This window comes from Sphaeramia orbicularis, chromosome 10, assembly GCF_902148855.1.
Source record: "Sphaeramia orbicularis chromosome 10, fSphaOr1.1, whole genome shotgun sequence".
NCBI classification, from domain to species: Eukaryota; Metazoa; Chordata; class Actinopteri; order Kurtiformes; family Apogonidae; genus Sphaeramia; species Sphaeramia orbicularis.
In genome coordinates, this window is record NC_043966.1 from 5712251 (window position 1) to 5730168 (window position 17918).

At 38.1% G+C, this 17918-nt stretch overlaps 1 protein-coding gene across 3 annotated transcripts in view; it reads left to right on the forward strand.

Moving 5' to 3' along the window:
* The window catches only part of LOC115427347 (transcription factor COE3), a 242335-nt gene that overhangs the window by 61106 nt on the left and 163311 nt on the right, over positions 1-17918 (forward strand). For all 3 annotated transcript variants that reach the window (XM_030145872.1, XM_030145874.1, XM_030145873.1), the window contains exon 6: positions 8750-8818. In XM_030145872.1, coding sequence (XP_030001732.1) covers positions 8750-8818 — 69 coding nt within the window. The remainder of the gene's footprint in view (positions 1-8749; positions 8819-17918) is intronic.

Sequence of the window (17918 nt, forward strand, 5' to 3'; positions counted from 1 at the left end):
GGATGGCCCCGTCACCCCTGAGCTGTACAGGAGCACGATGGAGTTCAGATCCAGGGTTTATCACATGCACATCCACCTACTGTCGTTCCTCTCAGTGAAGTTGGGGAGCTCATTCAGTGGGTTTACATAACACTTACTTTATTATTCCGATTAAAATGGGGTTTTAAAGTACCCTTAGACAGTCAAGGCCCATTCATGCTTGCTTTACGTATGGAAATAGGTACGTCTGTTTCAAACCAAGTCAAGCCTTCATACTAAAGCAGTGTTTTTCAACCTTGGTGTCGGGACCCCACATGGGGTTGCTTGGAATTCAAACTGGGTCGCCTGAAATTTCTAGTAATTGATAAAAAAAACAAAAAAAGCAAAAACATACTAATAAAGAATATATGGTGAGTTGAGAGAGACAATCCCAATCCATAAAAGACATGACAAACTGAGTCTGAAACTGCAGCACTGTGGTTCTGTTTATGTGTCAAATGTTCATTGTGGTCGGTTTCAGATGCTGCAGCTCTTTCATATTTCATAGTTTCAGTTCTTGTTTGTTCAGTATTAATTGTCCTCCTTGTAAATCACAGCTGGACTGACTGTACATATCCTGACCAAGGAAAGTCAAATTCTCCCTTTGTGCAGTAATCTACACCTGGATTTACTGCCTCTGTCCATACTAATATACAGTATATAGACTAAATGTCCTCTAAAATTAACCTTTATTTGCAACATAGTATAGCAAACTATTACATGATCAAAAACAAATTAATTTTAGCAAAAAAAAAAAAAGTCTCCGTTTTGAATGTCTGGGGTCGCCAGAAAGTTGTGATGTTAAAATGGGGTCGCGAGCCAAAAAGGTTGGGAACCACTGGTCTAAAGACTCATTTATGTTCTACGTCAGTGTTTCTCAACCTTTTTTGAACAAAGGCCCACTAACGGCATCGTAAGATAAGAAAAGATAAGATAAGATATTCCTTTATTGATCCCACAGTGGGGAAATTCACAGTGTTATCAGCAGCAAACATACGATACATACAAGCATACACATACGCGTAAAACAGTCGTATAAATTTGAATTTAAAAAAAAGTGTTTAAAAGGAGAGTGCAAATACGGTTTGAATGATCCTCATCATGAACCTCCTGCCACCTCCCCATCCACGAAAAACTTCAGGACCGGGGAGGGGGGTGGTGCGTTATTCTAAAAGTAACGTGACAAACCTGTATGTGGAGGACGTGGTGGGTTATAGCACTGTAGATGAAGCCCCCCTCACCTCATCATGTCACACCCCCCCACCCCCCATTCTGTTATATATGTCAGAGCTTACACAGGGTCTTTACATGAGGGTACCGCCCACGTTTAGAAACACTGTCACTGTCCAACCACTTGCATTTCGACATAAGGGGACGATGCCACATCTCCTTTGTACTAATAGCCAGTGAGTCCATGATTTTTCATGACCCCCCCCACCATCCATTCTGTGCTCGCGCCCCCCAGTTGAGAACCGCTGCTCTGCGTTAAAGTGGCAGATGGATACTCTGCGTTGACTACATCCATATTTCTGTCTGCAGATGTGGACTCAGATAGAGAATATGGAGCAGTACCGTCAGGAACCATAGGGGGCGGTGTTGAGATTTGAAGAGAATAATTTCCAGAAATAGCAGAACTTTTCAAAGAGCGACTGTGTGAGTTAGTGAAAAACTACCGACATATTTATGACAGTTATGCATCTCAATATCAACATTAGTAAAACCTCCTCTTTCGTTGCCATGTTTATTATTGACTCTCTTCTACTTCTAAATACACTTTACTCCTCTTCATGGTATTCGGCCAGTATGTTAATTAAGAGCAGCGCCCTCTGGTGGATCGATTGACAAATGCACATTCCAACACACTGGACACATCCAAGTATGAAGACAGTGACGCTTGACATCGTTAGAAACGGACAAACCTGTTTACGTACATAAAGTGAACGTGAATGAGCCTTTAGATGCGTCTGTTACTGATGAGGTTCATGTTGGTTTAGTTTTCCATCAGTTTGGACTTCAGCCATGTAACTGGACAGAGGAGTGGTCAGAACTGTCAGTAAACTGGTACAGATATCAAACCAAATGGAATATACCTTTTATGTTTCAGTTAACTGACCTAAACTAATTATTAACATTAAAATATAAAGCTAAAATTGACCAAACTGGTTTATGTTATGTTTAAATTACCTAAATTGGTCAAATATTTGGCTAACTGGTTTCTGAGATTCTTCTGTTTCTGTAACTTTAAGATAAATCCTTCGCCTCCTTTACCTTTAACCCACTCAGCTTCAGCTCCGTTATATCATTGCAGCTTATTAACCCCTCTTAAACAGGATTCTGCTGCTTTCCAAAGACTAGAACTGATGAGGTTTATGTTGGTTTAGTTTTCCATCAGTTTGGACTTCAGCCATGTAACTGGACAGAGAAGTGGTCTGAACTGTCAGTAAACTGGTACAGATATCAAACCAAATGGAATATACAGATTTATCTTTCAGTTAACTGACCTAAACTAATAGTTAACATTAAAATATGAAGCTAAAATTGACCAAACTGGTTTACGTTATGTTTAAGTGACCATAACTGGTAAAATATTTGGCTAATCGGTTTCCCAGATTCTTCTATTTCCATAATTTTAAGATAACTTCTTTGCCTCCTTCTTGGATTTGTCTTTAACCCGTTGAGCTTCAGCTCCGTCGTATCATCGCAGTACATTAACCACTCTTAAACGGGCTTCTGCTGCTTTCCAAAACTACCAGTCACTACCCAGCGGGCGGCCGTGGCGGTGGCGGCGGCGGCAGCCAGCTTGGCATGGCCGCGTTGCCAGCGGGTTCCCGGAGGCTCGCCAGCTCTGGGCCACTCGCCGCCACCCGTCTCGCTGCCAGGCTCCGGGCGACGCTGAGAGAAACCTGCTGCCACCGCACTCGCTGTCAGGGAAGGGAAGCCGAGTTGGAGGCCAGGCGGCGTTCGCTGGCTGCTTGGCCGGTTGGCCGCTATCGGCTGGAGCGCGTCGTCTCGTCAGTCAGGCCTGGCTGCCCGCGCTGCTTTCCAGGCCTTCGGGTAATTACAACACTTGGCCTTTGAAAGGGAGCCCTGCTGACGGGGCGTCCTGCTCGGTGTTATCTGGACGCTGTGATCCGAGCGCGGCCTCTGACGCCACGCTGGAGGATCCTCAGGGAGCCTTTGAAGGGCTCTCTGTGTTTTTTTTTTTCTGGTGTGTGTTTGATAGCGCAGCGCCGACATGCCCGGACAAACCTTCTCTTTGTGCCTTAAGTACATTCCACTTGTGGCGACATCTGAAGTGGCTGCTGAGCGGCGAGGAGGAGCAGCCAGCGGTAATGATGCTTGTGTGGCCCGGCCGAGGCTCACCGGCCAAACTGGCTCATGTGGCTGAATTATTTTTGGGGCCCGTGTGTGTGTTTTGGTGTGTGTGTGTTTGCAGACCTGAGGAGGCTCTCTGCAGCGCCGGCGAGAGACGAACTCTCTCCGCTGAAAATGAGTGACAGCAGCAGCAACACACTCGCACTGTTTGTTTTATTTTTGCCGGTTTGGACACACAAAAACAGACACACACCGAAAACACACACAACACACACTCGTCCTCTCAGGTTTGTGTGTGTTGTTCCTCTCAGTCATTAGCCGGCCGTGGTGTTAGCCTGTTTGTGGCCCGGGGGGAAACGTCATTAAGGCGATATTGTGGACGCTCAGCCAAGGTTTGTTTTCGTCTTTGGAAAGGGGCCCCGGGTCCCTGGAGGGGCCCCGGCAGTGCTCCTGGGGTCCGGTTTGTTTATAACACTTCTTTGGCAGTTTGGAGGAGGTTGTCACCACAGCAGCACCAGTGGGTTTCCAATGCTAATTGGTCTCCTGGAACTTTCACTAATGGTTCCAAGTAGCTGGGGGAATAAATTATTGTGGCGCGTTCTATGGCAACAGTCACACATACACATCCATACAGAGACACAGAGACAGCGGGGACGCAAACACACCACTTAGTTTATGATTTTTCTGTACTTAGAGATCAAACGGCGTGATAAATGATTCATAAAGCGTCTCATTTGGCATTCGCAGCCTCGATTTGACGCTTGTTTGTCAAATGGCAATTTGATTCAGGACAGCATGGGGCGAATGCAGGAGCGTAATTGGACGTCGCGGGTCATATGCAATATGATTAATTTTTAAGAATTACCGGAAGATATGTTAATGACCCTTGGAGTGATCGGAGAGAAAAAAAAAAAGAAGTCTGGATTTATTGTAGGGAGCTGCTCGTCAGAAGATTACAGGCAGAAAATGAGATCTTATGTCAGGATTGTTTTGTTATTAATGACAGCGAGCTCACTTCTATCACATTCTCACATTTGCATTTCAGAAAACTGCAGCGCCGGCCCATGTTTGGAGTTATAAATGAATTTGAGCTAATTTCTAACATCTCTGTCCCGCTGGAGGTAGAAAAATGTGAATATTTCCACTATGAGTGATTCCAGTTTTCTGCAGCTGATGAAGCAGTACAACTGTAAAAACACACAACTGAGGACAGAGTTCTGCTTTTACATCAGTATCAGCAACAGGAACATCAGACCTCCAGACCATAAGTACCTGGACACTGGGACATGTCTGTTTAGTTAGAAAGTGTCCAGTTAAATCTGATCCATAAAATTTAGTCCCTGTATATTAAAGGTTTCATCTCCCACAAACTTCATACATCCTCCGATTAAAAATGAGACTTTAATTGTTGAGTATCTATAGCTTTATTTCAACCCAAATGTAAGAAGAAATGAGCCTAAAGGATGATACGAACACGCAAATGTTTAATTTTCCCAGAATTTTTGAGCAAATTACAGAAAAATCATACATATTACAGGTTTCATTGTAAATTAATCAATCAAACCTGTCAACCTTTTCAAGAACGTGGTTGAACTAATGAAATATGGAGGCTCCAGGAAGTATGACATCACTGGAAAAGTTCATTAAAAATCCTGTTTTTAATAAGAGTTTACATAACAGCATGCAAAAAGGTTAATTAGTGGAATATTCATGTTCATAAGTCATGTAAATAGCCCAATATGAATACTCTTTTATTGAATACCTACTTTTGTGAAGCCTGTAACCCTAAAAATGTATAACTAGTATATGAAAGTATTAGGATATAGGACTTTTCATTTTATTTTTATTTTAATGCATTGTCAGAATAAGTATGTAAATGCAGAAAAGAATCCTTTGCTTACAGTTGTCTCAGTGATCGGTGGTGGATTTGACCATTTAATCCCCATGTTTCAGTTTTCAATGTAGTTTAAGGTTTCAACTTTTATTTTTTTACGCAGGATTCAGTGTTTTCTGACCAAACATAACAAATACAAATCCTCTTATGTATAACGTCAAAGTTTAGAGTCAGCTTCACCAGTAGCTTCAGTGTTTTCAAATTCAATCCTATTTTTCAGTTTCAACACCATAGTTTAGACTCCAGGTTGAGTCTTAAATTCCAGTCCTGGTTTTGTTTCAGTGAACACAGTGGATTTGACCATTTTATCCAGCAGTTTTCCATTTTCAATTCAGTTTAAACTGACTGTTATTTATATGTAGGGTTCAGGAAAACATATTTGATTCCATTTGTTGTTCATAAAGTTAGAGTTTAGATTCAGCGTCATCTGTAGTCTCAGTGTTTTGTGATTGAACGCAGCAGATCTGAATACTTTTTTTTTGTTTTAACACCATAGTTTAGACTCCACTTTGAGTCTTAAATTCCAGTCCTGGTTTTGTTGCAATGATTTTTCTTAGTGGTCACAGTGGATTTGACTATTTAATCCCATACTTTTCCGCTTTCAAACCAGTTTAAACCAACTGTTATTTTTTTATGTAGGGTTCGGTAAACATATTTGATTCCATTTCTTGGCTTAAAGTCAGAGTTTAGATTCAGCTTCGTCTGTTGTTTCAGTGTTTGGTGATTTAACACAGCAGATCTGAATACTTTTTTTTAGTTTTAACATCATAGTTTAGACTCTATAGATTGTTTAAGTGATTTTTCTGTGTGAACACTTGATTTGACCATTTAATCCCATAGATTTTCATTGTCAAACCAGTTTAAACAAATTATTTTTTATGTAGGATTCAGTAAACATATTTGATTCCATTTCTTTTAAAGTCAGAGTTTAGATTCAGCTTCATTCGTAGTTTCAGTGTTTTGTGATTTAATTCAGCAGTTTTCCATTTTCAATCCAGTTTAAACTGTTATTTTTTATGTATGGTTCGGGAAAACATATTTGATTCCATTTCTTGGCTTAAAGTCAGAGTTTAGATTCAGCTTCATCTGTTGTTTCAGTGTTTGGTGATTTAACACAGCAGATTTGAATACTTTTTTTTAGTTTTAACATCATAGTTTAGACTTTATAGATTCTGTTTCAGTGATTTTTCTGTGTGAACACTTGATTTGACCATTTAATCCCTTAGATTTTCATTGTCAAACCAGTTTAAATGAATAATTTTTTATGCAAGGTTCGGTAAACATATTTGATTTCATTTCTTGGTTATAAAATCCGATTTTAGATTCAGCTTCATTCGTAGTTTCAGTGTTTTGTGATTAAACGCAGCAGATCTGACGGCCTCAGCGCTGCGACTGTAAACGGTCTTCTGATGGATATTAATGTGCTGGATTCATCCTGCTGCTGTTCAACATGCCACACTGACCCAAACCGCCACCAGGCTCATTTGGCTCCGCCCGTCCCCTGCAGAGCTGAAATGGAAACCCAGCCTCCCCCCTCCCATCCCCATCCCCATCCCCCTCCCCCTCAGGGTCTCGGATGCCACCACAGACCGCCACATCTCCTGGGCGTCTGATTGGGTTTAATGCTGGATGAAACGCTCGCCGGACGCTTCGCCCTCTGGCTACCTGCGCGGCTGTTTGGCGAACTGTCCGTCCGTCCGGTCGGCTGGCTGGTTGTCAGGGCGGCGGTGCCAGGGGTCGGGGTGGGGGGGGTCCTCAGCGGTGCCTCGGTCGCTGGGCATCGTCCAACTGTTACTGACCTTGGTTTGGACGCGAACCAGCTGGACCATCAGTGTGTGACTGAGTTTAGCAAAGTCTCTAGAAACCTGATATTTGAACAGTGGGTTTTACAGAAAAGCTCTTTGTAAATAATTGTAAAGATTTTCAGAAGAGAAACACAAGTCTGGTGTTTAAAAAGCTACAATCAGTTTGTAGGAATTACATTTTTCTTTCTATTTAACCTTTATTTGTCCAGGAAGGGCTTATTGAGAGTACAAATCACAAACTTAAATACACGTATTTTATATAAATTACATGGCAACAAGCAAATTATACAGTGATTAAATGGAAAATAATGAACATATATTCTTTGGAATTTTAATCAATATACAATATATAATCAATATACAACTAAAGAACAGGTTTCTGCCTCCAAGTCTTTTATAAATCACCATTAAAGTGGAGTTTCGGGTCTGTTCCCCACATAAGAAGCGGTAAATTTATTTATACACTCAATTTAAAGTAAGATTCTTTCACTGTTCATGTATTATGTCACTGGCAAATGTATTAAAGCAAAAACCTGTGTTGTGATTATATCAAGTTTACTGTATATTATTCATCTATTGAGTTAAACTAATCTTTAGCTCATTAATTCATTATTGTTTTCATAGTACATGATGAATTTGTGTGCTTGCAAATATAAACATCAGAAAACAAATTTTAAGCATTTTATTTCACAAATTTGGTAAAGTGCTGCTTATGAAAAACATTTCATGTCACCATGAATGGATGAGGAGGTGGGAGAAACTTATGAAACAAGCGGAGGAATCTGAATGAGTCTCATTGTATATAATAGAACTGAACAGGTTTTATGAAGCTCAAGTCAATCAATGTAAAAGAACAGCTGCGGAAAATATTCATGTTTATAAGAGGACGGAATGTCAAATTATTCCCAATTATTCTGTGAACTTTGACATAACTTTGTTACACATGATTGTAATGACAGAAAAGTTCTATTCTATTCTGTTCTGTTCTGTTCTATCTGTTCTATTCTATTCTATTCTATTCTATTCTATTCTATTCTATTCTATTCTATTGTGTTCTGTTCTATTCTATTCTGTTCTATTCTATTCTGTTCTATTCTATTCTATTCTATTCTATTCTATTCTATTCTATTCTATTCTATTCTATTCTATTGTGTTCTGTTCTATTCTATTCTGTTCTATTCTATTCTGTTCTATTCTATTCTATTCTATTCTATTGTGTTCTGTTCTATTCTATTCTGTTCTATTCTATTCTATTCTATTCTGTTCTGTTCTATTCTATTCTATTGTGTTCTGTTTTGTTCTATTCTATTCTATTCTGTTGTGTTCTGTTCTATTCTATTCTGTTCTATTCTATTCTGTTCTATTGTGTTCTGTTCTATTCTATTCTATTCTATTCTATTCTATTCTATTCTATTCTATTCTATTCTATTCTATTGTGTTCTGTTCTATTCTATTCTATTCTATTCTGTTCTGTTCTGTTCTGTTCTGTTCTGTTCTGTTATGTTATGTTCTGGTCTAGTCTAGTCTATTCTGTCTGTTCTCTTTTGTTCTATTCTATTCTATTCTATTCTATTCTATTCTATTCTATTCTATTCTATTCTATTCTATTCTACGTCCTGTATTGTGATATGTACATCCCTTTTAAATAGAAAATAACAGATGTTTTTTTAAATATTTAAGATGTGAATGAACGTGTCCTCTTTGTGTCTGTTTCCAGTCGGTGTTGTGACAAGAAGAGCTGTGGAAACCGTAACGAGACGCCCTCTGACCCTGTAATCATCGACAGGTAGGACCTCTCTCTCTGTCTGTCTGTCCGTCTGTCTGCTGCTTTCTGTCTCTGGTTTGTCGTTTGACATCAGGTTTGGGTTTTACAGCTTTTTTTTTTTAATATAAGTAGCATTTAAAAGTTGCAACAGAGATTTTGTGGATGGCGAATATTCTGTTTTCGTCGATGTCAGTGAACGCAGCGTGGTGCAGATGAAGATGAACTACAGCTGGTTTTATATTCTGTGAAAACCCAATCTCTGCTGATTCCACATTATTGGTCTGTAATTAGTATCTGCTGATTGCTTTTCACACTGTTGATCAGTTTTGAGGTTCTTTAACTTTAATCGGTTGCACAAACACCGTCCTTTATTAAATGATTTGAGTATGTTATGTCTAAAAGTTTCCTGTTTATTATCCTAAAAGTGTTCAGAAAGTCAAAATGACATGCGAACTATCACCATAAATGTATCCGAGGCTCTTTAAGGAGAAACAGACTGGACCTGGAGTTGAGATATTTTGACTTTCTGATCAGGAATGGGAATTTTCCTCTTTTGTGTGAACTCTCAGGACCTCGGGTGATGCTTTTAAGAATGCTCAGATGTTTCTTGAATTACCTCAGGGGATGTTTTCACAGTTTTTCACTTTTTACACGGTACTAAAGTGTTGATCCAATACATGACCAAAACCTTAAAACTGTTTTTCCTACAATCTAAGTCTCCACATGTCAGTGAACGTATCTCTATGCTTTTATACCTTTCTACCAGACGTATATCCTGCAGCGTGGAGCTTTAATTCCTCTGTATGTTGTCTGCACGTCACATTATTCCTTTATTTGTTCATTTTCTGCCAGCATTTGTTCTTCAGTATCACCTCTTCTCACCTCTCACTTCCGACTGGAGCCTGTGAATTGTTTAATCAACACCACATCAAAACAACATCGACTTCCTTGAAACTCTGACGAACGCAGCTTTTATCAGATAAGACAAAGGAGCAGGAAACCCTTAAATGTCTGAGTACATATGAATATTTAGGGAAATTAATTCACTGCTGTTTTCTTTGCCTTGGTTGAAATGATCTGTCCTTGAGTTAGACTCTGCACCTCCTGAGATATGTTGGCCATTTATGGTGTAAATTTGTCATTTTCTCTGTTCATTATTATTATTATTATTATTATTATTATTATTATTATTATTATTATTATTATTGTATTTTTAAATTTTTTAATTATTTTTTATTTTATTTTATTTATTATTATTATTATTATTATTATTATTATTATTATTATTATGTTTTTTTTTTTTTAACCTGCCTTTTATTTTTTACTCTGCTTTATTGCTTGTTTTATACTCTCCTGTTTTACTGTTTTACTCTACGGTGTCCTTGAGTGCCAAGAAAGACGCCTATAAATTTAAATTTATTATTATTATTATTATTATTATTATTATTATTATTATTATTATTATTATTATTATTATTATTATTATTATTGTTATTCTTCTTTTTAATTATACATTTACATAGACATGTACTTATATATAAAGAACCACACAGACACAATACAAAAATAAATACAAAAAACAGGTGGATGACATGATATGGAGCCAGACTCTTCACTCAACAGGAAGTGTCACTTAAATTTGCTATTTTCGTCTTTTTCATTGTTTCCAGTCACAGAGAGGTGGAGTCTCATCGGGTTCTGTCCCATGGGACCAGAGATAAGTTATTTTTTGATCCCCTTTGTTGGTCAGTTTAAAGATCATTTTACAGGTCAATAAAGTCACAGTTTGTTGTAAAAGTGTTCAAGTATCACACTAAAAATCCGTAAATATAAAGACTACGTACCCGAAAATTATGGAGCTGACGTCATCGTAACTGTGTCTGTCAACGATCTGTTCAGAGTGTGAAGATGGAACTGTTAAACCTCGTTTATACTTTTTGTCTTGGCTCTTGAAGACTCAGATAAAATGTACAAACGTCGTGGCTCTTTTGGTGTCGGTGCTGTGTATCACATGTGACACTGATTCCACTGAGCTCTTTAACTCTAACCTAGATGTTTCTTCTCTATATTTAAACACAAACTGTAACTTTTTTGACTTGTAGAATTTCGTTTTAAACTGTTAAACATATGCGTAAATGGTGACACATTTCAAACGGGATCAAAAATGTGTCTTGTCATTGACTAGCATTAATATTTTTTTCCAAAGGCAGATCCATGGGGGACAGCAGAAGGGGCGGGACTTAGGTTATCTATTGGACTCTCGACACAGGAAGTGGAATAATAACACCATTCTGTGACATCTAAAGGAGACAAGAACTCAAATTAAAACTCCCCAGTGGCGTAATAACACATAAGGGCCCGACCGTCACTGTTTACTTTTTAAGAGGATGATTTTAAATGCTCTTGTATTATGTAAAAGTAATAAATTATATTAACATGTTCTTCACCTCTCCCTTGAACTGGACACCAGAGAATCAATCAGTTATAGACATGTAAGCGTAAACTAAAGACTAATCAATATTTCTCTCCTTTATATTATTGATTATCTGTAGAGTATGAGTCTGAAAATAAAATCAATGACTGATTATCCGTTTTTTTTTATACCTTTATCTGGCCAACATATCCTCCAGGATACATAAACTACGTCAAGGTTAACATGAAACCGTAGAGCATGTAAATGCACCACAGATCAGTGCCGATCATTCCTACATTATTCTCCCTTCAATGTCACATCAGAGCGGAAAATTAAACCCAGTAGCCAATCGGACGCCCCCAAACGACGGCATCACGCTGCTTTATTAACGCCGAGCTCGCCCGTCCTCGCCTCTAATCCCTCCGCCCTTGGTGTCCTTGGAGTCGGCGGCTGTCCGTCACAACGGCCGGCTGCGATTGGTCGGGTGGAGGTGGAGGAGGCGATGACCTCAGAGGAGGTCAGGGGGGAGTCGGAGGGGGAGGAGAGGGGAGGTCACCACCAAATCCACGTTGGCTCGTTAGAGAGGCCTTGGACCAAGACCAGGACGCACACGGACACACACGGGTCTCACACACACACACACACACACACACACACACACACACACACACACACACACACACACACCATATTCAACATGTTCATTAAAGTACAAAGAGTATTAGACCCACAAGGATGAAAAAAACATACTTCAAATAGTACCAACAATTCATGAGAAGTCAGTATATTACAAAATTAAAGTCCCAATATTGTAGCTAAAAAGCACAATATGACAAAAATAACATTAGAATTTCATCCCTCTGAAGAAATGCAGAAACTTTACCTCATAATATAATTTCTTTTTTTTCCGTCAAATAATAAACTTTATTTTTCAACTCAAATAAATTACAATTTTATCATTGAATTGTTTTCTATAAATATTAGGACTTTTTTTGTAATATAACTATAACATGCTCATAAAGTAACAAATTTTCCACATTTTATGTCATTTTCTTGAAATATTATAATTCTATTGTCCTAATATTTTTTTTTCTCAACATTTGGTCTTATTTTATGTCGTGTTTTATTTTACCATCACATCTTTTTTAAATATATTTTTCACGGTATTACAACTTTTTCCTCATATTTTTGTTAGTCATGACATTTTTCATTGACATTCTCTTTGTATTTTTTCTCAAAATATTACAGTTTTATTCTTGTAGTAAAATATCACATTTCTTCCTTTCTTTACTGTTACATATATTCCGTCATACTGTGTGTAACATACATTTAAACAAGAAGGTACTTGTACGTATTCTTACATGTCAGATCAGATCAGAACTCTCACCTCTGTGTTTGTGTGTTTGATGGTGTTTTATCACACATCAGATGGACTCCATACATCCAACACCACCACCACCTCCTCTCTGTGCATGTAGGCGCAATGCATTGTGGGTAGAGGCCAAAGCTTAGGTCATGTTTTCAGACAAAATGAAGACAGAATCTGCAGAAATGATAAAAAAAAAACAAAAAAAAAAAACACACACATTGTGTTTCTGTTAAGGATTGACATGAGATACGAATATTGAAGCTTTTCAGTGCATTCAACAAAAGCAAACTTAGGGATTTTATAGATATTTTTCAATCATACAATAGGGTTAGGTTTTTTTTTTGTCACATAAGATGAGAGTTTGAGATACTATGGTCACACTTGGATTCACACTTGCCCGTTGTTGTTTTGTATAATGAACAGCAGCTACAACAATGGTTCACGTGTGCATTTTCTTGATGTTTGCACTTACAGTTACTGGTTTAAGACTTGGCATTGTGGCTGTTTTTCACCGACAGGCAAAACAATGTCTGCTGGTTTTGTTTTATCACCTGAAAATAATCTCCCTGTGCATGCTCTGAACGTTCCTCTCTAGTATTTAATACTCCATTAATGTTTGAGTTTACCACTGACTATTAGCCCTGCAGGTTTATTTGCATGTTAGTGAGAAATATGTTGTAAAACCAAGGTTATGTGGATAGATTAGTTACTTCTTCTTAAAAAAAGGAGGCAAACATTAGTTTATATATAAAAAAAATACACATATTAGTGTTGACTTGGGCTAAATCTGCGCTCCCTGGTGTTCAATTCAAGACCTGATTTATTACTCAGATCAGATTGTTGAACTAAAAACCAGGAGCAAGAGAAGAGAAGATGTTTCACCCAGCATGATATCACACAGCGCTCTCATGTCCAGGCTGAAGATGGGGTTGAATAAGGATGAGGGGCAAGATGCAGTTTTTGGACGTTGCGCTGCATTTATAGTAGATAATGACGAGAGAAGTGGGTGAGAAAAGGAAGATTAGATATAAAGATAGATTTACTTTATTAATCCATAAGGGGAAATTCAAAGTACGGTCACCACTCCACAGAAACAGTCATAACCACATCAGCAATAAATAAATAAATAAATACATACAGAGAGTAAATAGCTAAAAATAAGTTAGATTAAAAAGAAGGTAGAATTAAAAAACAAAGTGTGTGCTCTACCTAACACCTACCGTAGATTATTCTCATCTTTCAACAACCTGAATTATGTACAGTCATATAGGATGTAAAATGCATAATTTTCACTTTCAAGACCAGTGTTTTTCAACCTTGGTGTCGGGACACCACGTGACGGCGCCTGGAATTCAAATGGGGTCACCTGAAATTTCTAGTAATTGATTTTTAAAAAAAAAAGAAAAAAACATTTACTAATAAAAAATATATGTTGAGTTGACAGAGACATTCACATACATAAAAGACATGACAAACTGAAGCTGAAACTGCAGCACTGTGGTTCTGTTTATCTGTCAAATGTTCATTGTGGTCAGTTTCAGATGCTGCAGCTCTTTCATAATTCATAGTTTGAGTTCTTGTTTGTTCAGTATTAATTGTCAGCCTTGAAAATCCAAGTTGGACTGACTGTACATATCCTGACCAAGGAAAATCCAACTCTCCCTTTGTGCAGTAATCTACACCTGGCTTTTCTGCCTCCGTCCATAAAATATACATTATATAGACTAAATGTCCTCTAAAATTAACGTTTATTTGAAACGTAGTATAGCAAACTATTACATGATTAAAAACAAATTAATTTTACAAAAAAAAAAAAGTCTCCGTTTTGAATGTCTGGAGTCGCCAGAAAGTTGTGACATTAAAATGGGGTCACGAGCCAAAAAAGGTTGGGAACCGCCGGTCTAAAGGCTCATTTATTTTCTACGTCAGTGTTTCTCAACCTTTTTTGAACAAAGGCCCACTAACGGCATCATAAGAAAAACCCTGAAATCATCAGTTACTAAAATACTCTGAGATTAACACGCTCGTTGGCTATTTTTAAAAGCAGGGTGCCATGTGTGCATCAAACACCATATTACCCATAATTCAGTATTTTCATCACTGTGCCTCTGCAGCTTTAATTAGGACACGACCGGACACTGATACTAGACCACCAACCCAGGGAATACACACACAGTTATTATATGCATTATTAATGGACACACACACTGTCAGTCCTCTGTCTGTGATTTACTGCAGCTTCGGTTGTTTCTTTGCATTTTAGAGCCTGTTAAGAAATGCAGGATATTTAATGTGACCCCCCCAGTGTGTGTGTGTGTGTGTGTGTGTGTGTGTGTGTGTGTGTGTGTGTGTGTGTGTGTGTGTGTGCGGTGTTAGTGTGTTTAGTGACCCATCATGCAAATGATGTAGTTGAGCAGCTACAGTAAAGCAGTTTAACGCTGTGAATTCACGTCTCGTTGGAGTAAATCACACTGACAAACACACATTCATGCCTCTTTGTGTCTCTGTGAGGACACACACTGATGCAGCAGCTCTTTACCTAGACCCAGTAAAAGGTGACAGTGGAGTTCTCAGATGGTTTCATGTCTTTCAGAACTCAGGAACCGTTGACTTTGTGGAGATACCGTATGTGGTTCTCATAGGATAGTAATGCTACAGACACACAGTTTAATGACCTCACAGAATATGATGTATTGTTTTTATTAAACACACAACAGTATATAAAGTGTCTCAGACACACTCAACCTTGTGTGATCAGCTGAAACAAAACAAAATGGACTTTATCCTTTTTTAATGTCAGTTGACTCCAAATGTCTAATACTGATAATAGTTACTGTATTTAACTCTGTTAACCTCTATGTATAAAAGTCCCACACTCTAATATTCTGTTGGATCGCCGTTAGCTTTGAGTACAACATGAGTTCACTGAGTTCAGTAAGATGATGCAATGTCACAGCAGTTATTTTCATCATTTTATGGACACACAATGTTGTGAACCTAGACTTGACCAACTGAATCATCCTCAGATCACAACACTGCCCCCACAGGCTTGTACTGTAGGCACTAGGCATCATGGGTAATCACTTTACCTGCCTCTCTTCATCAGTCAATCAACTGTGACTAATAATCTGAACTGTTTGCTGAGTTACATCCAGGTGGGGATTTTTTTGGAGTCCTGTCTGTCTATGTTGCACTACTGTAAACTGGTGTTTTCCTTAGAGGGCTCATATTTTTCTAAACCCACTTTTATTAGTCTGTGGTTCATTTATTTGTGTATTTGGACCCTAATAGTTCATACAGTTTGAATTTGAACCCTCCAGGTGCTGCAGATCCAGTGGATTTCTACAACCTGTTTTAATCCCTACTTAATTTGTTATGTTTTATAACTAGTTACATCACAACATTTGCACATATAAGGTCAAGACTTCCAACAAACATTTCTCCGAGTACGACATAATTGTTTATCAGCAGCAGCGGTTGTAGTCCATACTGAAAATATTTCCAAACTTGGAGCCGATTACCTAAAAGGTTCAGTTGTTGGTTGAATGGGACAGAGCAGCACAGCCAACAACCTGGAGGGGGTGGGGCCTGAAGTGGCTCATTTGCATTTAAAGGCCCAACGCTCCAAACCACCTTTCTGGTGTCATTACTCAGAGATATGGTTGAAGATGGACCTGTGGAGCTGAATGGATGAAGAATTCAGATCCAAGTACAGCATTTACAGTTTATGGAGACCACAGGGAAAGGTTTGAAAATGCATAATTCCATTTTGAAAAGCTAAATGTCGCTCCTTTAAGTAGAAACACATCACCCAGTCCGATGTTGAGGCTCTGTGACTATTTTTTAACAACAATCAACCTCTGGGTCTGAAAAGTGAAGCCAATGTGAAAGGTTCAATAACCTGCAGGTCCTGGGATGTCCAAAAACGAGACAATGTCCAGCTTTACAACATAAGTAAAGATATTTACAGTCTGATGCAGAACAGTTTTGGTCTCTATATCCACCGTACCAGGAATCATTTTTATTGAACTCAGCTGTTATGCATTATCAAAGGTGTGTCCACTTTGTTTAATGATGCCTGAGTCGGACTCTCTGACCTTTTGGTATTTGAATAAATCTTGTTTTTTCCTTGTTATAGTCACTAACTTACACTAACATGGCAGTCAGACAATTCTGTCATGAATTTTACTGTTGTTTAATTACACTACCTGGCCTGTCATAAGTTACCATCAATTCACCGTGCCTTATGTCGTCTCTAAGCTAGTGTTATTTAGGGCAGCTGCTGTTCATACATTATGCAAATTTGAGGTTTTTGTCAAACAGTTATAGAAGTAGCTGAAATTCCTTGTGGGTTTTTAGCATCACAGTGGTCAGGGTTTTGTTTATGTTAGCATGGCAAGTGTCATCCCATCGTCTTTCCTAGCTCTACTTTCACATCTGACACATCTGTTTAAAAAAAAACAGAAAACAAGATAGTAACAACCGATGGAGTCTCCAAACTGGCAAATCAGTGGATGCTTTGTCCACTAGAACATACAATTCAGGATTTTTCAAGGTTTTCAGGCAACAGTGGAGTTTTAGAGGACACACTGTGGCAGTTTGAATTTGAAGCTTTAATATATTTATTTTTTATTAGTTTGTTATATTGATTGTTAAGGTGTGCCAGCCAGGTCTCTCTCCTGGCATTTAAGATGTTAAGTCAGATTGAGTTTTGTTTTTGGTTATTTAGTTGCTGTCTGGTTGTTATACCTCAAACCCACACAAAGGATGCAAGTCTAAATTAAACAAACACCCTACGCATTAAATGACAAAAAAAAGAAATCACACATTTAAACCAATTAAAATTCAAAATTATGTATTGAAACAATTAATGCATAAACACATAAATTCAAATGTACCCCCCCCCCCCCAAGACAATCTCCACTCTGGTTTTATATCAGTTCATCAGAAGAAAAAAAACAAAAGAACATTCAGTTTGTTTTTACTAAAAATTCCATTCTGGGTTTTCTACAGTTTCTCAGAGCAAAAAAGGAAGAAAAGAAAAAGTAATTTAGTTCATTAGCAAAAAAAAATATAAAAACAAGTGCACAGTTCCAGTAGTAGATGAACGAGGTTGCAGATGCACAGACATATTTTGTTTATCTGTACAGACAATAGTAAAAGTACAGAGAATCACCAGAGTGCATCTTTAAATAACCCAACAGGAAATACAGATGAAGTCTCAGTAATAAGTCATGATTCTTAAACAAAACACAGTTTGAGGCTGCGGTGATGTGTGCGTCTATACGATGCTGTCGGTCAGTCTCTAACAGGCCCGTGTGTGTGTGAATATAAATGTT